Source organism: Petaurus breviceps, unplaced genomic scaffold (genome assembly GCF_028583685.1).
Source record: "Petaurus breviceps papuanus isolate PSGF00001 unplaced genomic scaffold, PetGlider_PUasm1.0 90994, whole genome shotgun sequence".
Taxonomy (NCBI): domain Eukaryota; kingdom Metazoa; phylum Chordata; class Mammalia; order Diprotodontia; family Petauridae; genus Petaurus; species Petaurus breviceps.
The window spans coordinates 6,479,553-6,501,230 of record NW_027187393.1 but is presented as its reverse complement, the minus strand read 5'-3'; the positions used below and the strand labels follow the sequence as shown (position 1 = coordinate 6,501,230).

Below are 21,678 nucleotides of genomic sequence, written 5' to 3'. Positions count from 1 at the left end.
TAGGTTGCTCCTTTGGGAAAGTTGACTATTCAAATGTTACAAGCAAACGTAATAACTTACTGGATATGAAAAGCCCTGGGACAATAGTATACTAATTTAACTTATGTACCTTATACATTCCACCATTTAGTTATAATCATCCATAACTATAAACCATCAGTAACATTAGAAAGTAAAATAATCAAACATAACATGATGAATATAGCAGTACCAATCAATCCTAAGTATTACATACACATATGAACTTATCATTCTGAATTGTTGTGGACACAGGTATCCTTCATATTCTCCCTTTTCTTTCCCATTAGACATAGGCATCTTAAGTGTTTGCAATAGCCATGTGGAGAGCCAGCAATCCTTCTCCTATCCCTAACTGTCTAGTCTACATGAGAAGTGACTGGTATGCATTCAGTGATAAACAGCAGCCTTCAGTCAGTACTTTTGCCTCTGAGAGGCTGCTATTACTCTGGTCCTCTCAGAACTCTCTGGGTCTCAGGTACTTTTATCTGAAGAACTGCTTTTTTGCTTCTGATCCTCTCAGAACCATCTATGGTTTTTTCATCTTTGTATCCTTTGTGCCTAGCATAGTGTCTTAACACTTAGTAGGGGTGGGGATAGGGATAGGAACTGGACCCTGATATCATTGATATAGAGAACTCCTAGGTGGAGAAATTCTCTACAATGCAGGTCAGTATGTGCTCTGCCATTTACATAGTCTTATAGAGTTGCCTAGAGCAGAGAGGCTAAGAGACTTGCCCAGAGATGGCCAATATGTGTCAAAGGTAGAACTTGAACACAGGTTTTCCTGGCTCAGTACTCATTAAGTTTTCTTCTCATTATCTCTCCCAACAGCAATTACTGTTTCCTGAATACCATAGAAAAATCCCAACATTGGAAATGACTCTAGATATTTTAGGACCTGGCAGTAGCTCCAGGCCCCCATAGAGTACAAACAGTAGCAGAAAAGGGAACCCAGTTGGTGTCATTCCACTTCGATTGGCCATGTTGATGTTCGCAGTGCCCATACTAATCAGCTCTAGACACCTATCCATCGGGTTAAATACTCTGCAAAATTTAAGATATTGGCCTCTATTTTGACATGTAAATAAATTTAATTCTTAACACACAATATCATAGTAGCATATCACAATAACTAAATCTAACAATCAAAACTAATTCCCAAATATCTAAAATGGAATATTAAAGAAAAAGGGTAATTAAATCATTGTGTTAAAATCTCAACCATGGTAGCTCCAGCAGAACTCTATTCCACATTAATAGAGTCAGGAATGATCCTATGGATTTCCCAGGACTTCCCTCATTGATGCATCCATTTTATTGATTCTACAGGCATTTATTAAGCACATATTATATACCAGGCACCATACTAGGCTCTAGTCACTAGAGTCTAGTGATTAAAAATAAAAATAAAAGTAGCCCCTGTGGTCAGAGAGCTTCCATTCTACCGGGGAGAAAGAATATATATAGAATAAATAAATACAAGGCAGAGAGAGCCTTGACAACTGTGGCCTCCTAGACAACTCTCATATAGAGTAAAGACCATTACAGCCTCCAGCTTTGGATCCCATATGGAGTACATGTGGAGTACACTTCCAACCTTGTTTCTGTTGCTGTCAGGGAAAGAATGATAAGCTCAAGTTGGAGGAAAATTCTGCAACTAGGGAGGTGCTAAGGTCGTAATATTGTTTTCAGATTACAATTTTTAGATGGTAGCCTAGGTCCTCTCAACTCTCACTTTGTCCAGTCAATCAGGATTAGTTTTAATATTTTGGGTTGGGAGACCAATCTGAGGGTTGTGGCACTCATAGGGCTCGTCACCTGCTCTAGCCCATTGCAGCTCAGAACTCCTGAGCTCAGGAGATTCTCCAGTCTCAGCATTCCAGTAGCTGGGATTTTAGGCATGCCCCGCTATGTTCAGCTGCTTATCGATTTCCCTTTGCCCCCCGAATGCAGTCTGCGCCGTTTTGGGGGAAGTCTCAGCCGATTTTTCCAATCCCTCTAAGGATTGATGAAAAATTGACTTCTATGCTTGGGGTTCTCCTTGCTTAGCATTTGCTAAAATTGGGAAGCAATCACCAAATCACCCCATAATTCCCGCACTCTGAATTTCTCTTAACTTAACTGTTTCTGTGACTGCTTTCCATCTTAGTTCGTCCCTGTCCATGGGAACAACTTCTTGGTCCCATGGGATCACAGGGATAAATTGTGAGTCTGGCCTCTCTGGGTACTTCCACCCCTGATCTTGGAGATTAAAACTGTCCGTTCTACCTGACTTAGTTTTATACCATATCCCTGTTTATTTTCTGTTCCAAGAACTGCCCTCCTTGTTTACAGTTTGTCTTGGTTCACTAACTAGGTTCTGTTATTATGACAAATGAACTACCTTCACATCACTCATATGAAAGCTATCAATATGGCAAGCATACTACCCACATCACATTGTAAGATTGGGCTTTCTCAAACAGTCTTTGACTGTGATTCCTGTGAAACCTTCCTCTGGGCTTCAGTTTGCCTCAATCTGGAAGCTTTGGGTCAGTCAGGTCAGGTCTCAAGGCAAGGTACCCAACAGGCCAGTGACTGTTAACTAATGTCTTCACTAGGCTATTGGGGAGATGGAAGTCTTGTGGTTCTCCAAAAGGCTGTGGCAATATCTAATGGGTCATTTCAAAATTTTTAAATCTTTTTGTTGATACCATTCATGCCACTCTTGTGGAATATTCCTGTTAAGGCAAGAATTAATCAGTCAGCTGACTGATAGTGATAAACTTCATCCCCTGAGTAGGATTCTCCCACTGGCCAAATTGAATATTCAGATATTGTAAGCATAGTAGCAGCAGAAAATGTGTGATAAGCATTGATTATACTGCAAAACTGTTTAGTTTATCTGCTTGATATACCAGTTTATGTTTCTTCTGTTTCTAGAATACATATAAACAGAGCTCAACATGATTAACAGGCAGCTAGGTGGTGTAGTAGATAGAGTGCTGGGTCTGGAGACAGGAACACAGAATTCCTCCTGAGTTCAAATTTGGCCTCAGACACTTACTAGCTGTGTGACCCTGGGCAAGCCACTTAATCCTGCTTGCCTCAGTTTCCTCATCTGTAAAATGAGCTGGAGAAGGGAATGGCAAACTAATCCAGTATCTTTGCCAAGAAAACCCCAATAAGGGGGTCACGACGAGTCAGACACAGCTAAAAAACAACTCAACAACAATAAATAAAATGTTTATCATTAACAAAGGTTATCTTTCAAACCAAGATACAAAGTGATTTCTCCACTGACCCAAACACCTCTGTTTTTAAGGAGATGGGAGAGGTAGGAAGATTGATATTCCCCAGAGCGCAATTTTTGAGGCAACTGAGGTTAAGTGACTTGCCCAGGGTCATACAACTAGTAAATGTCTGAGGCCACATTTGAACTCAGGTCCTCCAGACTCTAGGGCCAGTGCTCTATGCACTTGACCACCCAGCTGCCCCTAACCACTTTGCATATTGATCAATTGTGAACAATCTCAGATCCCTTCTAACTCTTAGATTCTCCAAGTCTGGTTTTAGAATCAGAGGGTTATGACCATTGCCCCCTAAGGAACTTCTTTTCCAAGTCAGCTGTGGTTTTAGAGAAGAACAGGATCTGGCCCATCAGCCTTCCGCCTTTCTGCCTTCCGTCATCTTTTCTGCCACTTCCAGGAAATTGGAGTTTTCACTGTGTTGGATTTGGACAGGCAGAAACTGGGGGAGTCAGAGGACTGAGGAAAAAGACTTGTGTAACCTTGGGCTGATCATTTCTCTCTGAACATCAGTTTCCTCACTTGTAAAATTAAACAGCTAATTGACCCAGTAGATACAACAATTTGCCTAGAGTCAGGAAGACCTGGATTCCATCCTCAGAAAGACATTTACTAGCTGTGTGACCCTAGGCAAAGTCCCTTTATCTCTGCCTGCCTCAGTTTTTTTAACTGTAAAATGGTGATCATAATAGTATCACCTGCCAGGGCTGTCCTAAGGATCAAATGAGATAATGTGTGTAAAGTGCTTCACACAATGTCTGGCACACAGCAGGTACTAAATAAATGCTTGCTCCCTTTCAGCTCAAAACAGTTCTATGAGTTGATGACTGGAGTTGGGGAAGGGGGGAGAACCCTGGGCCTCTGTTTCCCAGAGGGGGCAGGAGGTGGTGGTCTGCAGAACTTCTTAGCCCAGGGGCCAAGCCCAGTCCCCGCCCATTTTAGAACAGTCTCAGAAAGAGACTGAAAGATGAGACAGGTTAGGGATTAAGGGGCTGGGGGAGGGAAAGCCAGAGCCTGGAGGAAGAAGGAAAGGCAGTTGCTGTGAGGTTAGTGGAAGCATCACCCCAAAGCCACTTGTTTGATGTAAACAAGTGCTCTGGGAGGACAGTCCAGGAGCTGGAGGGGATTAAGGGGGGAAAGGGTCAACAATAGGTGTGAGGAATTCTAATATTTCCTCCTTTTCCTCTTCCAATCGGCTGTCCCCCAGATCCTGACTCTTTCCTGAAGTCTGCCCGGCTACAGCAGCTACCTTCATCTTCCTCGGAGATGGGCAGCCAGGATGGCTCACCTCTGAGGGAGACCAACAAGGACCCCTTTGCAGCTGCAGCAGAGTGCTCCTGCCGCCAAGATGGACTCACAGTCATCGTCACAGCCTGCCTCACTTTTGCCACTGGGGTCACAGTGGCCCTTGTCATGCAGATCTACTTTGGGGATCCCCAGGTGAGACTGGGAAAGGGGCAAAGTGGGAGAAAATGTAGGGAGGCCTGAAGGAGAAAGAAAGAAAAAGTGGGAGTAAAAGGGAGGATACTGGGGCTCGGGTGGGGTGGTGCCTAGGGATCTAAATAGAGGTAGAGAGCTGACTAGGAGATTAGAGGGAAAGAAGGAAGTAATTTAGAAGAGAAGCCATGATTAGAAGAAAGAAAGAGGGGACCAGAAACCAGCAGCATAACCTCACTTCAACAGACAGTTATTAAACACCTACTGTGTACCCAGCCCAGCTCTGTGCTCAGGAATGGAAGGATTTTAGGGGAAGAGAAACTTACCTTGGTGGGTAGGGGGTTGTGATCATCCTTGAACCCCAATGGGTGGGTAGTTTTGTTTCCTCTGCTTGCTTCAGAGTTTTGCCACCTAGAAGAGGGGGTTAGTGTAAGGGAGAGATGTTTCATGTAAGGGAGAGATTGCAAGCCTTTGCTGCTGCCCCACCCCTTAAATCTCCCCTTCCCCATTCTCTCCCCCAGATCTTCCACCAGGGTGCAGTTGTCACAGATGCTGCCCATTGCACAGCACTAGGCATTGAAGTGCTGAGTAAAGGTGGCTCTTCTGTAGATGCTGCTGTGGCTGCTGCCCTGTGTGCTGGCATTGTGGCTCCTCACAGCTCTGGCCTGGGTGGGTAAGTGACCTTCTATATGGAGCTTCCTAAATCTACATCTCAGACTCCTCCAATTTTCCCTTCCACCTTCCTCCAGTCAGTGCTCAACAGGGACCCAATTGATCTTCCAAGAGTTTCTTAATCAGTCCCTCAGGTCCCTCCAATCATCCCTCATTAGGTTCTTCCAATAAGCCCCTTTGGGCTCTCCCAATTTTCTGCCCTAGATTCCTGTCAGCAGCCTCTGTTTCTCTAATCAGCACCCCCACAGTCCTCCAGTTGTGTCCCCCAGACTCTTTCAGTTGATCTGGGATAGGGTATTCCCTTGCCTCTACACAAGCCCTGTTAATATTCCCAGGAAGGGGTGGGGGGAAGGTAGGCCTTAGCTACTCCTCAGCCTTTCAGAATTTGAACTTGGTGTAAAGGCCAGGTCATCTGGGGGCTGATGTCCAGGGCCTAAAGTCTTCTTTCTCCCTTACATAAGCCAGCCCCAAGGGGCGGGAGCTAGCTGCCACTTCTTTAAGACAGGTGCAGGAAACTGGCAGGCATCCATCTTATGGCCCCCTAAGATTGGCCCAGTGCCCTTCTCTGGCTGGTTCCTGCTAATCTGGGATTAAAATATTGGGTGACTTAGTGAGGAGAACCTCTTCAGGCCTGCTTTAGAGAGAACCAACACCTTTCTTCCCTACCTCCCCTATTAGTCTAGCCTCTTGCCCCTCCCCCCAAGCCCTAGGAGAGGTTTATCTTAACAGGGGGGCTGGGAGAATATACATGCTTTCTCCTTGTTCTCCAATACTTCATCCCTTTGTCCCTCTCTGTTTCTACATGCTCCCCTCTCTCCCTGCCCAGGGGAGGAGTGATGCTTGTTCACGACATCCGGAGGAATGAGAGCCGCCTAATTGACTTTCGGGAGACTGCCCCTGGTGCCCTTCGGGAGGAAGCCCTGCAAAGATCCTGGGAGACCAAGGTGGGGGCTGCAGGGGAGGGGCTCCTCTCCCCTTCCCTTCTGTCACTGAAATCCATTTCTGAGCACCCTTTATGTGCCAGGCTGCTCTGCATCTACTATGTGCCATGCTACTGTCCACTTGCAGTACATAAGGCCCCATCCCTCCTCCTCTTCAGTTCACTTCATTCAAACACTTTCCCCCATTATGTCCTTTGCTCCAGTCTCAGATGAAGATGTGTCCCTTCTCTAGGCAAAAGTCAGTTTCTTTACATGTGTCCTTAATCCCCTGCTCTCCCTGACTTCTCTGACATATTGTTCCCATTTTCTCTCTCATATTCAATCTGCTCCTTTCCTTATGTCTGCTAACATACCCATATCTCCCCCATACCAAAAAAAACCCCTCACTTGATCCTGTCACCTCCACCAGCTCCACCAGCTCTTGTCCCATATCTGTCCTCTCCTTATGGTTAAACTTGAAGAAGTTATCTACATTTAGCACCTCCACTTCCTCTTATCTCCCTTTCTTCTAAATACCCTATAATCTGGCTTCTGACTTCATCATTCACCTGAATTTACTCTTTCAAAGCTACCAATAATATCTTAATTGCCAAATCTGGTGGTCTTTTCTCTATTCTGATTTTTTTTTTACCTCTCAACAGCATTTGACACTATTAATTACCTTCTCCTCCTGGGTGCTCTCTCCTTTCTAAGTTTTTGTGAAATTGCTCCCTCCTGGTTTTCCTTCTGTCTGTCCAACTACTCTTTCTCAGTCTCTTTTGCTGGTGTAGTGTACTGAGTCTTCTTTTTTTTTCCCATTCATATTGTCTTACTTGGTTCAGTTAGCTTCTCTGTGCAGATGATTCTCAGATCTATATACCCAGCCCTCATCTCTTTCCTAAGCTACATTCACACATGATTTAAATGTCTCAGAGACATCTCAAACTCAACATGTCCAAAGCTGAACTTTATCCTTTCTCTAAGTCCTCTCTTCTTCTGAATTTTCCTATTATTGTTGAGGGTACTCCCATGTTCCTAGGCTCCCAGGCCCACAAATTTGGCATCACCCTCATCTCTTCACTCATACTCACCTCCATATCCAATCCAATGTCAAATCTTGTAATTTCTACCATTATAACATTTCTTATCTGTGTCCCCTTCTCTCAGCTCATATAGCCATAACACAAGTCCAGGTCCTCATCACTTGGACTATTGGAATAGCTTTCTGCTAGATTTTCCTTTCTCAAGCATCTCTTCACTCTAGTCTACTTTCTATCAATTTACCCAGGTGATTCTTTTTCTAAAATTATTATTTTATTCTTTTTCTCAATTATGTGTAAACAAAAATTTTTTAACATTTGAAAAAAATTTTGAGCTCCAAATTCTCTCCTTCTCCTCTTCTTGAGAAGGCAAGTGATTTCATATGGATTCTACATGCTCAGTCATGCAAAATGTTTACATAATAGCCGTATTGCAACAAACAAACAAAAAATGCAAACCAAAAAAAAGCAGAAAACAAAAACCAGAAATAATTAAGAAAGTTTAGGGGCAGCTAGGTGGCGCAGTGAATAAGAGCACCTGCCCTGGAGTCAGGAGGACCTGAATTCAAATCTGGCCTCAGACATTTGACATACTTACTAGCCGTGTGACCTTGGGCAAGTCATTTAACCCCAATTGCCCTCCCCCCCCAAAAAAAGAAAGTTTAAAAAGTTTGCTTGAATCTGCATTTAGGTTACATCATTTGTTTCTCTGGAGGGGAATAGCGTTTTTTTATCACAAGTCCTTCAGAATTGTCTTGGATATTACTGAGATTAGCTAAGTCGTTCACAGTTGATCATCGCTATAATATTGCTGTTACTGTGTACAATGTTCTTCTAATTCTGCTTACTTTGCTTTGCATCAGTTAATGTAAGTCTTCTCAGGGTTTTCTGAAACTATTTTGCTTTTAATTTCTTTCTTTTTTTTTGGAGGGGGAGGGCAGGGCAATTGGGGTTAAGTGACTTGCCCAAGGTCACACAGCTAGTAAGTGTGTCACACATCTGAGGTTGGATTTGAACTCAGGTCCTCCTGACTTCAGGGCGGGTGCTCTATTCACTGTGTGTAATGTAATGCCAAGGAATGGCAACTTCCCAAGGTTCAGAATACCAGCATAGGTGCTCTCCATTTTATTCAGTGACAAACCAAGAACAGAGAAGATCAAAACATGACATCATTCAAAATACAGCATTTACTAAGGATGATTAAATAATCTCCAAGTACTACCCCACCCCAGGACCTTCCATTCATTCAATCAATTACAAAGTCCCTGTTCTAAATACTACTCCACCCCTAGGCTATACCTTCTTTTAGTCCACCACAAAGCCCCTCTTCTCAAATGGAGATTAGTTTCCAAACATAAGTAAAGTACCTTCATTTGTTCAATCACAGAGCACCAAAAGGTCAAAAGTTCCCCACCCCTGGATCCCAATTGAATCTACCCCAGAGTTACATCAAGTTTAAGCACAGCACTTAATACCCAAATGGAGGTCTTTTCTTCATCTTGACAAGAGGCAAGTTCTCAGCAATCTTAGTTCCTGGGGAGACAAGGCTCAGCAAGACCACAAGATACATTGCCAGTCCCTTCATTAATTCATCCTCTGTCTGTAGAACAGTCCTAAAACCCCTTAAAACATTAGCAAAACCCTCTCCCAGAATTTCTGTAAACGGGCAACAAGAAAATCCTTCTTCAGGGCTTCTGAACCAACAGAAAGGTTCCCAGACCCCTGCAACAACAGCACTGTCCTTCACCAGTGGACAGTATTCATTCTGTCTGCAGGACAGTCTCCAGACCCCTGCAACAACAGCACTGTCCTTCACCAGTGGACAGTATTCACTCTGTCTGCAGGACAGTCTCAGGAGCTCTTAGCCAACAGCCAGGTTCCAGGACTTCTTCAACAAAAGTACTGTCTTTCACCAGTGGACAAATCTGGCAAAACAACATCAAAACAGACAGACAAAGTACCAGCAAAACAGCCATGTCTCCTCAGTCCTTGGCAGCTCAGGGGGCAGGTCTCAAAAGTCCAGGGCAATTCAAAGTGGCCCCCAGCAATTCTCTCAGTCTCTCTCACTGCCTCCATGAGGGTGCTGCTTCCAAAAAGGTTCTTCTCCCTCTCTCTTGTCTCTCCAAATCTACGTCACCAGCTCCTCCCAGTTCAGGATTTTCTTTTCACATCAACAAGTCCATCCCACAGGTGGGATTAACAAGCTCTGGGTTTTAACACAATCAATTTGAAAACCAAGCCAATACAGGGGAATCTTTATATTCCATTACTATCACACTGTGCCACCTAGCCGCCCCTCCTTTTTTTTTTTTAATCTCTTTGGGATACAGACCTACAAAGTGGAATTGCTGGGTCAAAGGGTATACACAGTTTTATAATCCTTTGGGCATAGTTTCAAATTTTTCTCCAGAAAGGCTGGACTAGTTCACAACTCCACCAACAGTGAATTAGTGTCCCTACTTTTCCACATCTCCTCCAACATTTGTCCTTTTTCATTTCTGTCATGTTAGCCAATCTGATTAGTGTGAAGTGGTACCTCAGAGTGGTTTTAATTTGCATTTTTCTAATCAATAGTGCTTTAGAGCATTTTTTCATATGATTATAGATAACTTTGGTTTCTCCTTCTGGAACCTACTTATTCATATCCTTTAAGTGCTTCTTTCTACAGTACAGGTCTGACTGTTACCCTCTGCTCAATAACCTCTGGTGCATCCCTGTTGCATTCAGAATGAAATATAAACTCTGTTAGACATTTAAAGTTCTTCATAACCTGGGTCCTTTCCAGTCTTCTTAGATTTTACAATCACTCTATGATCCAGCTACACTGGTCTCCTTGCAGTTCCTCAAAAACAACATACCTCTTGCTGCTAAGTCTTTGCACTGACTGACCCCATTCCTGGTGGCCTTGGCCTCTCACCTGTGCCTTAGTTTCCCCAGCTTCCTTCATAACTCAGGTCAAATACCACCTTTTGCTGGAAGTCCCTTCAGCTGCTTATGTCTCCACTCTCAGATTACATTCCATCTTTGTTGTTGTTGTTGAGCCATTTGAGTTGTGTCTGACTCTTTGTGACCCCATTGGGGGTTTTCTTGGCAAAGATACTGGAATGCTTTGCCATTTCCTTCTCCACCTCATTTTACAGATGAAGAAACTGAGGCAAACAGGGTTAAGTGACTTGCCCAGGGTCACACAGCTAGTAAGTGTCTGAGGCCGGATTTGAACTCAAGAAGATGAGTCTTCCTGCCTCCAGGTCCAGGGCTCTGTGCACTTCTCCACTTAGCTGCCCCCTACTTTCCATCTACTCTGTATGTAGTTCTATATACCTATTAATTTACATGTTGTTTCTCCCATTAGAGTGTGAGCTCCTTTGCCTTTCTTTGTATCCCTCGTGCTTAGCAAAGTGCCTGGCACATAGGACGCGCTTAATAGATGCTTATTGGCTGCCTAAGCATGCTGTATGTCTGGCTGCAGTGCACCCTCTGTATGTATGTTTGCTTTGGGCTAAGTTACTGTATAGAGTGAGCATCGGCCAGGCACATCTGTCTGCTATGTATTTAATATATGCAAGGCTACTGTAGAACTATGATGTACCAATGAACCTTGGGGGTTCCCTCTGCCCTAGGGCTGTGGGCCCTTTAGAGCTCAGCCTAGCCCCTCCCCTTCTAGTGACTTGGTCTCCTCTTTCCCTTAACTGCTTCACCTGACCCAGCCGGGTCTCCTTGTGGGGATCCCAGGAATGGCCAAGGGGCTATATGAAGCTCATCAACTCTATGGAAGGTAAGGGGGAGGGTGACACCAGGATCTTCCTCCCCGACCCCCACCAGATTTTCCATTCTCCTCCTCAGGCATTCTCCTGCCTTGGGCTTCCTCTGATCCTTAGGTTCCCACTTCCCAGAAGTTTTGTTGCCTCTTTCTCTTTCCCCACTCATGTGTCTCATCTCCCCAGATTCCTCCTCCTTCAGCTTGGGCTCCACTGTCTTTGGAGTCACCTCTTTTTTCCTACTTTCAGTTCTCATTTCTTTAGATATAATTTCCTTTTCCATTCTCCTCTCCTACCCTGGGGTGGGGAGTCTCTTCTCCCTCTAGCTTCCTCACCATGTTCTTCATCTTTTCTCCCTCAGGCTGCCCTGGTCCAAGGTTCTGGCATTCGCCTCAGCTGTAGCTCAAGATGGCTTCAATGTGACCCATGATCTTGGTCAGTTAGGGGCCCTGGAGGTGGGTGGTGAGGCTGCAAAGGGAAGAGAGAGCAAGAGCCTTGGGGGCTGGAAGTCCCTTCATCATGTTGGCAAGGGTGGTAAAGGGGATGGTCAAGGTAGGAGAGGGTCAAGCCTGAGGAACCCTCCCCCTGTCCTTCCAGCCCAGGCCATCCTAGAACAACCTGTGCCCAATGCTTCAGAGCGTTTCCGGGAGATCTTCTTTCCTGAAGGCCGGCCTCTAGTACCCGGCACATTTGTGCGGAGGCCAGACCTGGCAGCTGTTCTGTCTTCTTTGGGCTCTGCAGGGGCCATAGCTTTCTATGGGGGTGGCAACCTCACCCAGGAGATGGTGTCAGAGGTGAGCATGGTACCAAACCGGGATGGGCTGAGGTAGTAGAAGCATAAACCAACAAAGCTGTGAGTGACTTTAAAATAAAGAGTACTTTACTGAGTCTGGCTATTTTACTGAGGGCTAAATTGCAGCCCAGGGAAAGAAGGGGATTTCTCCCAGTTTGGAGCAAGTTAGTGGCAAAATCCAGACTGGAACCCAGGCTACCTAACACCTGTTCCAAGGATTTTTCTACCTCTGCATTCTCAGGATCAACAAAATATCTCAGATATTTCTAAAGACTTTAAAAGTCCTAGAGGAAAAGATCAGGGAGCTCTTGGGGAGAGAGATGTGGTCCTCACCAAAGTGGGGAGTGAGGAAAGAGGAAACAGTCTCCTAGGAATTATAAATTTGGAGCTGAAAAGAACCTCAGGGCCATCTAGTTCAATCCCCACATTTTATAGATGATGAAACTAAGGCACCTGCCTAAGGTCACATGGTTAGTACATGTCAAAGGCAAGATTTGAACTCGTGTCCTCTGACTCAGAGTCAGTGCTTGTTCTGCTATGTCCCAGTTTCTAGTACTTGAAATGTTGTTGAGGGTGGGGAAAGACTATAGCTACCAGCCCCTTCCTTGTGGTGCCCCAGGGGCGGGCAGAGTGGGGTCTGGGAGAAGTGCTGGCTGAGGCCATCTTCCTTTCTCCCTCTTTTCCTCCTTGCTTCTAGGTGCAGCACCATGGTGGAGTCTTGACTGAGGAGGATTTCAGTAACTACAGTGTATTAGTGGAGAAGCCTGTGCGTGGAGTGTACCGAGGTGACCCTGCCCCCCATTCAGCAACCTTTCTCACCCTCCCTCTATGCTGTCTAGAGGTTCCTGTCCACCATAGAAGAAACAAATCCCGAAACCTTGAGTGGGCCAGTGTCTGACACAGAAACTAGAGTTCAGCCAGTTTCCCAAGTGCTTAGAATGTCAAGATTTGGGGGGCCAGGTGGGAGGTCTAGTCTTGCCAAGGAGGCTGGTTTCCCTATTCATGCCCTTTTTTCTCTCCTATCTTCCCAATACCACTTGTTCAGTCATTTCAGTCACGTCCAACTCTTCCATGACCCCATTTGTGTCAAAGATACCAAAGTGGTTTGCTGTTTCCTTTTCTAGCTAATTTTACAGATGAGGAAACTGAGGCAAACAGGGTTAAGTGACTTGCCCAGGGTCACACAGCTAAATAAGTGTCTAAGGCAGGTTTTGAACTCAGTCTTCCTGATTCCAAGCTCAGTCCTTTATCTACTGTACCACCTAGTTGTCCCTTCCTAATGGTCTCAGCCTAAAGGAACCACAAAATGTCAGAGCAAAAAGAGACTTGAGAACATAGTTTGTCAGAATTGGAAAAGTGCTGAGAGAATCTAGTCCAATTCTCTCATTTTATAGAGAAGAAAGCTGGAAAACAGGGAGTGGAAGAGATTTGCGTAAGGTTACACAGCTAGTAATCCTGATTCCTATGCCAGGGCTTTGGACTCTCAGGTCTCAGGGTGAGATTTTGGCAAGATTGTGAAGTTTGTCTCCATCATTCCTAACCTAACCTCTCTGTATGAGCCTCTTATTTCTCTTTCCCTCCCACTCCTCCTCTCTTCCTCTTTAAGTGCTCATAAAACCCTGCTTTCCGTGATATTCTTGGCCATGTAATTTCCTGGGGATCAATCATTGAGCAATCTTTATTAAGTTATTAAACTACTATGTTTGTTAGGGGATAAAAAGACCAAAATTTTAACAGTCTGCTTTCACAGAGTATATTTTCTATTGTGGCATATAGATATATACATGCATATGCAAAATAGATTCAAGATAGTTTTTTTGGGAGAAGACACTAGCATCTGGGGAATCAGGATAGGCCTTGTTGTTAGGAGGTAGTACATGAGCTGAGTTCTTTTTATTCCCCCAAATACATTTTAAAGCTATTATTTATTCATTCATGCCATCAGAGTGGATCTCAGATGAAACTATTTAAATTCAGATTTTAAAGGACAGCGGATTTGGGTAAAAATGAAATTGTCCATGTTGTCTTTGCCCATATTTCTTAGCATTCATCTGAGTTTAGAAGAAAACTAGGAATTGTATGTAAAAAGTAGAGAGCAAGTAGAATGTGTGGAGAACAAGAGGGCCGGTTTGGCTGAACTGAAGAGTGATGAAAGGGTATAATTTATAATAAGGCTATAAAAGTAGGTGGGGGCCAGATTGTGAAGGGCTTTAGAGTTTATTGAATAGAGATGTGAATGATGTAGTCAGAGCTATGCTATAGTAAGAATATCATTTTGGCAGCTATGTGGAGGATGTATTGGAGGAGAGAGTGACTTGAGACAGAGAGACCCAATTAAGAGGTTTGGAATATAGCCACAGTCAGGTGAGAGGATAAAAATAATAATCTGTGATAAGGAAACTGAGAAGGATTGGTCAGACAGGTAGAAAGGATAGTCAATAGCAATGTCATGAATACCCAGAGAGGAAAGACTCTGGGAAAGGGTGGTAAAAACTGTCCAATGCTTCAGAGATGCATTTCAGAGACATCAAGAAAAATGAGGCTTGACACTGAAAAAAGGCCATCAGTTCTGACAATTAAAACTGCATTAATAATTATTAATTATTAATAATCAATTCCATTAACAATTCACCTCATTAGTAATGTTGGAGAGTACAGTTTCATGATCAGAAGCAGAATTGCATGATCAGAGCAGAACACGCAGCTGCAAAGATTGAGAAGTAAGAGGAGAAAGAATAAAGGTAGTAACTGTAGATAGCTGCTTTTTCTAGTATTCTGGCTATAAAATGGAAGAAAGATATTAGATCATAACTTGAGTGGATCACAGGATGAAATGAGAGGGTTTTTTTATTTTTTGTTTTGTTTTTTTTAGAGGGGGGAAGGCAAAGCAATTGTGGTAAAGTGACTTGCCCAAGGTCCCACAGCTAGTAAGTGTGTCAAGTGTCTGAGGTCAGATTTGAGCTCAGGTCCTCCTGAGTTCAGGGCCAGTGCTTTATTCACTGTGCCACCTAGCTGCCCCCAAATGAGAGTTTTTTTTAATGTCAAAGACCTAGGAATGTTTTTAGATAGCAGGGAAGTAAGCAGTAACAGGAAGAGTAAAAGACTAGAGACAGAGAGGTTGAATAATTGTGGGGATAATTTGCTGAAGGAGTCAAAGGGATGATGGGAATGAGGGTACAAGTAGAGATGTTGGCCTTAGTAAGGAGAATGGGGGAGAGGATGGAATGATGACAAGGAGTTCTGAAATATAGAGTAAGGGAGAAGAAGGAGCTCATGGTGAATGGCTTCTGTTTTATCAGTAACATACGAGATGCGGTCCTCTGCTGAGAGGGAGGCGGAGAGGAGTATATAGGAGGAGAGAAGTAAAGGTCTGAAATAGAAAATCAATTACAGAGGAGGAAAAGGATTGCCTTGCTATAGTGAAGCCCTGAGGGGATTATTCTTATCAGTCATATAGGTTTGGATCTTCTCAATGACTGCCATCTCTTCCCTTCTCACCAAATAGCCAATGGCTTTCCTCAGTCTCTCCTGATATTTCAAGGAAAGCAGTAGAGGGAGCACATGATTGCCCACCTGTAATCCCATGATGCATGACCAGCCCATCTTTTCTTATCATATGTTTCGTCTATGACATCTTAAACTCCACTTCTTTGAAATTCCTCGTTGGTTACATGTTGCGGATACCTCTCTATAGGGTTCTCCTTGGCTCTTGTTCGTTTCTTCGGAGACCATTGTGCTCCTTGTTTCACAGCTATGCAATGTCCCCGGAATGATGGTTTAGAGGAGATGAGCCTTTGTTTCTGGGAAAAGCTTGGATTCCTTAAAAGAATCTTGCAGTTTTATAAAAGCAGCCCTGCTCCCTCTTGTCTTCTGTTTAATCCTGAAACCACCTCATTGTCAGTTGTCTGTCCCAGATATGTATACTTACAAGGGGTGAGTTCCATAGTGGAAGTTAGATAATGTAAAGGTCTAGTGGACCCAGTCAGCATGGCGTCAGCAGGGTCAACCTTATCTCACTGGGCATGAAATGCTTTGTCTTTGTTAGAAACATTTTTGGCTTTGGCAAGTAGAGTGGTGGGGAAGGTTAGGAGTGGGGTGGGGTGGGAATTGGAATGGGTCATTGTACTAACTTGAGGCCAGTCCTGAATGAATGAATATCTTGGATCCTTGTTTCTGAAGGTCTCAAAGCCCAGGGCTGAAACTCAGGAGGCCTTTTGGGCTCTAGCCCTTGCTTTGCCACTGACTAACTGTGTGATCTTCAGCAAGTCCCTTTTTTACTCTGGGCCTCAATTTCCTCATCTATAAAATGAAGACTTCAGTTTCTAAGAATTTGGTATTAGTTTTTTTGCCTCAGTAAAAATTCTTTGCCCCTTTGTCCTTATGCTTAGATCTGTTTCTCCTCCCCTGCTTAACTTGGCCTCTCCCCTTCTCAAAGGCCACTTGGTGCTCAGTCCCCCACCCCCTCACACGGGACCTGCCCTCATTGCTGCCCTGAACATCCTAGAGGGCTTCAACCTTACCAGCCTGGTGTCCAGGGAACAGGCTCTGCACTGGGTGGCCGAGGTATGGTTCCTCTTCCCTTTCCCATTATTCTCCCTGTCAACTTCTCAGCTTCCTTGCCCTATTTTGTGTTCCTGCTTTCCAGGGGACTGGAGTGTGTGCCAACCTTTCCCCTCCCCTGTCCCACTCTGTCTGGGTACTGGGAATACCAAACAGTCCTTGGGAAGAGGGTTGTGTGTAGGGGAAGCCTTTGGGTATGGAGTCAATAAAGGAATTTCAGGGAAGGTCTTTGGAATTCTGAGGGGTGAGGCATGGATATTTTGAAGCTTGGGGGTCACAGGCAGAGAAGAGGTCCTGATGTGCCTGGTATCTCCTGCATGCTTTTGTAAACACAGACCCTGAAGATTGCTCTGGCCTTGGCTAGCAGACTGGGAGATCCCTTCTATGATTCAACCATCTCCGAGAGCACAGAAGACATGCTCAGGTAGGGCCAGGAGATAGGAAGGGATTGGGGTTGGGAGGGTATTATGGAGAGACCTGAGAAAAGCATTTATCTGAGGCTTTTGCTTCCTTCTGATTTCCCAGAAAAACACACACACACACACACACACACACACACACATACTCCATATATTTGTATATGTGTATTTATGTACATGTGTGTATTGATCTGTAAGATTAATTCTATCTCTAAATCTTACAGTACTATTTTTGCATACACTGGGAGTCCCAAAAGTCTTAGTTTAGTTTTAAGCTATTAAAACTTAAACTTTATTAAACTCTATTTAAAGCTTTGGATCACTCTGTATATATGTGCACATGTACACATAATTAATTACCAGGAATTGTGCTAGGTCCTAGATATACAAAGTCAAAATATGAAACAATTCTGGCTCTCAAAGAATTTACATTCTCTTAAGGGAGATAACATGCACATATGTAAGTATATAGAGAATAAATGCAAAACAAATACAAGATAGGGAGAGAGGACATTAGCAGATAGGGGATAAAGAAAAGTTTCCTGTAGGAAGTGGTGTTTGAGTTGTATTGAATTTATGTGTTATTATTGTTTTATTTCTTGCATTATGGTGTTCAGGTTTTTTGACTTCTTGTGTTCTTCTGGGAGACTTATAATCCTTAAGTTGTTTCTACATATCTTGTCTTGGAGATTAATATGTTTTGCTTGTACAAATATCATGTTTTCTTTTAACACTATTACATTTTGCTTCTCTCCTTCTAGATTGTCCTTCACTTTTGTGTATTTGCATTCTTAATGGGTTATGCTCTCTTTTGTTTCTTTGGGGAAACTTATCACCTTGGGTTCAAGTTTTTTTCCATTCTGCCAATTATTTCTGCTGAGTGGGCCATATATTCTATTTTACAATTCTTATTTTTCTTTTAAACCATTCAGGAACACACTACTGTGGATCCATGCTCTCTTGAGAATCCATAGGGTACTCTGCCTTGGTGTTGATTTATTTTCCTTTGTCTTACAATAATTATGCAGACTTGTCTAGTGGTTTAGCTGATTTAGAGGCCATATTCCTCTCTGCTATTAATATCTTCCATGTTTGTTTATTTGCTTATGCTGAAGGTCTTTAATTGAGTTTTCTCCCTACTGAGATCTTTGACATTTTCAGTCTTTTTTCTTCTATTGTTCACTTTCTGACTCCTTCCCCTTTGATTGTAGTTTCCTTGGGAGTTGTACCTTAAAGCTGTTTTAGCTTCTTCCCATGCTGGGAAATTCAAGTTTCACCAGTCTGTCTTTGCCTGAAGTGACTTCTGGGGGTAAAAAACTTGTCCCCACTCAAAGCTAGGCTCTTTCCCCTAGGCTTAGTGGAGTGGCACACCTGTGTCCTGTCCTAGTTTCCTTTGTTCCTTAGTTGTCTAATTGAGCTCCATGGCAGCACCGAATGCTTCTGAGCTGTTGTTCCAGACTAAGCAAGCTTTTGACTTTTGGTTTTCCATGGCACTATGAGAAGACAACGGGTAGGCTTTTGTTCTGTTATAAACCCATGTGTTGGCTCTTGAAGCCCTGCTATTAGATCATGTTGAGTAGTGAGGTTGGGAGTGCTGAGTGAGCACATTAGGGGTTAGGGATTAGCCTTCTTTTCTGTTAGTTCATTTATTGTTATCTTATTAGTATTCTTGGTGTCCTAGATGGTGGACTGAAATTGCTTTGTCTTTTGTGCATACTTCCTATGGACCTCCATCTTGTTGGCATGTGACTCCGACTTGTCCTATTACTGTCAAGGTACCACCATCCTCACAATTTTCTAGGCTCACAACCTAAGTGTCATCTACAATTCCTCACTCACTGTCATCCCCCATATCTAATCTGTTGCCAACTCCTGTCCTTTCAACCTTTGTAAAATCTCTCATACATACCCCTTTCTCACCTCTGTCACTGCTACTACTCTAATGTAGATTCTTACTACCTCAGATATTGCAATAGCCCCCTGGTTATTCTCCCTGCCTCAAATCTCTCCAACCCCTTGTCCACGCTTCACTCAGCTAACAAAAGTAATCTTTTTTTTTTTTCTTTTTGGAGGCAGCTGGGGTTAAGTGACTCTCCTACAATCACACAGCTAGTAAGTGTGTCAAGTGTCTGAGACTGGATTTGAACTCAGGTCCTCCTGACTCCAGGGCTGGTACTCTACTTACTGTGCCACCTAGCCACCCCCAAAAATAATCTTCTTAGAGTGTAGCTCTGATTATGTTACCCTTTCCCCCATTCAGTAAATTCCAGTGGCTCCCTATTACCTCCAGAATTGAATCTAAAACGCTCTGACTTTTAAAGCTTTTCATAACCTGTCCCATTGATTTACAATCTTTTTATCCCCCATGTACTCTACAATCCAGTGTCACTACTTCCTTGTGGTTCCCCATCTCCCAACTCTGTGCATTTTCATTGACTGTCTCCCATACCTGTAATATTCTTCCTCATTGACCCTGCCTCCTGGCTTCCCTGGATTTCTTCAAGTCTTATCTAAAATCCCACCTTCTACAAGAAGTCCTTCTTCTGTCTTCTGAGATTGTCTCCAATTTCTCTGTTTGTCTTGTTTGTTTGTTTGTACCTACTTGTTTCCATGTTGATTCCCTTGCTAGATTGTGAGCTTCTTGAAGACAGACTGTTTTTGCCTTTCTTCATATTCCTAGCACTTAGCAGAGTACCTGGCACACAGTAAGTGCTTAATAAATGCTTATTGACTTGACCTGATTTGACTTGAAGTGAGAAAATATATGAGCCAGAGAATCTATGGCTAGTGAAAACCTTGGAGATGGGAAATCGAGGCTTTGCATGGGGAACAGAGAAAAGACCAGTCTAGACCATACAGTAAAGGAAAGGAAGTAATGGATAAGGAGACTTAAAAGATAGATTGGTGGCAGGTTATGAAAAGCTTTAACAGCAAACTGGAGGAGTCTATAATTTTACCCTAGCGGCAATGGGAAACCACTGGAGTTTACTGAATAGGGGAATGACATGCTCAGAGCTACAGGAAAAGAGCTAAAGGAAAAATCACTTTGGCTACAAGTGGATAGGATAGGATACAATAGAGCAGGGAAAGACTTGAGGGAGGGGGATCAATTGAGAGACCATTGTAACAGTGGAGGCAAGAGGTGAAAAGGGCTGATCTAAGGTTGTAGCTGCATGAATAGAGAAAAGGGACCAGATATGAGAAATATACCCACAGAAATAGAAAGATTTGGTAACTGATTGGATATCTAGAGTAAAGGAAAGTGAAAAGTCAAGGATAACCCACCTGGGAGACTGGAAGAGGGGTATGTTTTAGGGGAAAAAAATCACAAGTTCCATTTTGGACATGTTGAAGTTGAGATGTCTTGTGATATCTACAAATAGTCAGTTGGTGTGGCAGAAATGGAGCTCAGAAACTGGGGCTGAACATATGCATTTTTGAGTCTTTTGCATAGAGATAAGAATTAATAGAAATGATAATTAGACCCATGGGAACTGACAAGGTCATCTAAGCAGAGAGAAGAAAACAAAGAAAGAAGAAAACAGGTCCTAGAGCAACTTTAGGGACTATCCACAGTTGAGGGGAATGATAGGGATGATGAGCCACCAAAAGACACAGAGGAATGGTCAGATCAGTCATGCATGCATGTATCTATCTCCATGTGTAAACATATGAATATGCATGCATGAATGTAAAGAGATGTATATGTATATTTGTGTGTATACTTTGATGCATGTGTATCAGTGTATATATACTGCATATACACAGTGTATGTGTGAACATGGGTATGTGAGGGATGTGGTTGTTCAGTCATTTTTCAATTGTGTCTGATTCTTTATGATCACCTTTGGGGTTTTCTTGGCAGAGATACTGGAGTAGTTTGCCATTTCCTTGTCCAGCTCATTTTGCAGATGTGGAACCGAGGTAGACAGGATTAAGTGACTTGCCCAGGACAGTAAGTGTCTGAGGCCAGGTTTGAACTCAGGTCTTTCTAACTCTAGGCCTCAGGCTCTATCCACTCTATCACCCAGCTGCCTAGTGTGAGAGATAGTTCAAGGTTATCTGTCTCCCTCATAATCCCCCACAACCATACTTTTCACCTCTTGCTTTTTTCTCTCTTAGCCTTAGCCTGCCTTTTCTAGGAGTGTGGTGGTCACTATCTAAATCCTGCCTGGCCCCTAGAAGTCTTCTCCTTTACATTCCCCTCTCTATTGTGTTCCCACAGCAAGCTGGAGGCTGGGTACCTTCGGGGCCACATCAACGATTCACAGGCAGACCCTGGCTCACTGCTGCCCGCCTATGAGCTGGATGGTGGTGCCACAGCTGCACAGGTGCTGGTGATGGGGCCTGATGACTTCATTGTAGCTGTGGTCAGGTACAGTACAGTGTCCAGAGTTTGAAACCCAGAGTTCAGAGCCCATCCAGGCTGGGGAGGTGGAGGAGGGATTGCCCATGGCAAGCATCTTCTCCTTCCTTTGCTGGAACAGGGAACTGGGTTTGGGTGCGAGGAGGGCAATGCTGATCCTGTGGGCTTACCCCATGGAGAAGAGCCAGGAAAGAGATGGGGTCTCATTTATGTCTCCTATTACTCTGCAGCTCACTGAACCGCCCTTTTGGCAGTGGCCTCATCACACCCTCTGGGATCCTGCTAAACAGTCAGATGCTGGACTTCTCCTGGCCTAATAAAACTGCAAACCACTCAGCACCCAGCCTGGTACTTCCGAGGCTGGTCTAGCTGCCCTCCCTCCCTTCTTTTTCCCTAGCACTTTGG

The 21,678-nt window shown here is 43.8% G+C and overlaps 2 protein-coding genes across 2 annotated transcripts in view; one reads left to right on the top strand and one right to left on the bottom strand.

Annotated features, from left to right (window-relative positions):
- Window positions 1-19,274, bottom strand: part of ACSS2 (acyl-CoA synthetase short chain family member 2) — a 139,764-nt gene extending 120,490 nt beyond the window's left edge. Inside the window, exon 1 of the mRNA XM_069077532.1 lies at window positions 19,269-19,274. The gene's annotated coding sequence lies outside the window, so the exon portion shown is untranslated. The remainder of the gene's footprint in view (window positions 1-19,268) is intronic.
- Window positions 1-21,678, top strand: part of GGT7 (gamma-glutamyltransferase 7) — a 40,176-nt gene that overhangs the window by 12,002 nt on the left and 6,496 nt on the right. The window contains exons 2-12 of the mRNA XM_069077536.1: window positions 4,516-4,748; window positions 5,267-5,418; window positions 6,244-6,361; window positions 11,085-11,152; window positions 11,497-11,570; window positions 11,733-11,929; window positions 12,626-12,713; window positions 16,364-16,491; window positions 16,824-16,912; window positions 21,133-21,282; window positions 21,504-21,621. Coding sequence (XP_068933637.1) covers window positions 4,516-4,748; window positions 5,267-5,418; window positions 6,244-6,361; window positions 11,085-11,152; window positions 11,497-11,570; window positions 11,733-11,929; window positions 12,626-12,713; window positions 16,364-16,491; window positions 16,824-16,912; window positions 21,133-21,282; window positions 21,504-21,621 — 1,415 coding nt within the window. The remainder of the gene's footprint in view (window positions 1-4,515; window positions 4,749-5,266; window positions 5,419-6,243; window positions 6,362-11,084; window positions 11,153-11,496; window positions 11,571-11,732; window positions 11,930-12,625; window positions 12,714-16,363; window positions 16,492-16,823; window positions 16,913-21,132; window positions 21,283-21,503; window positions 21,622-21,678) is intronic.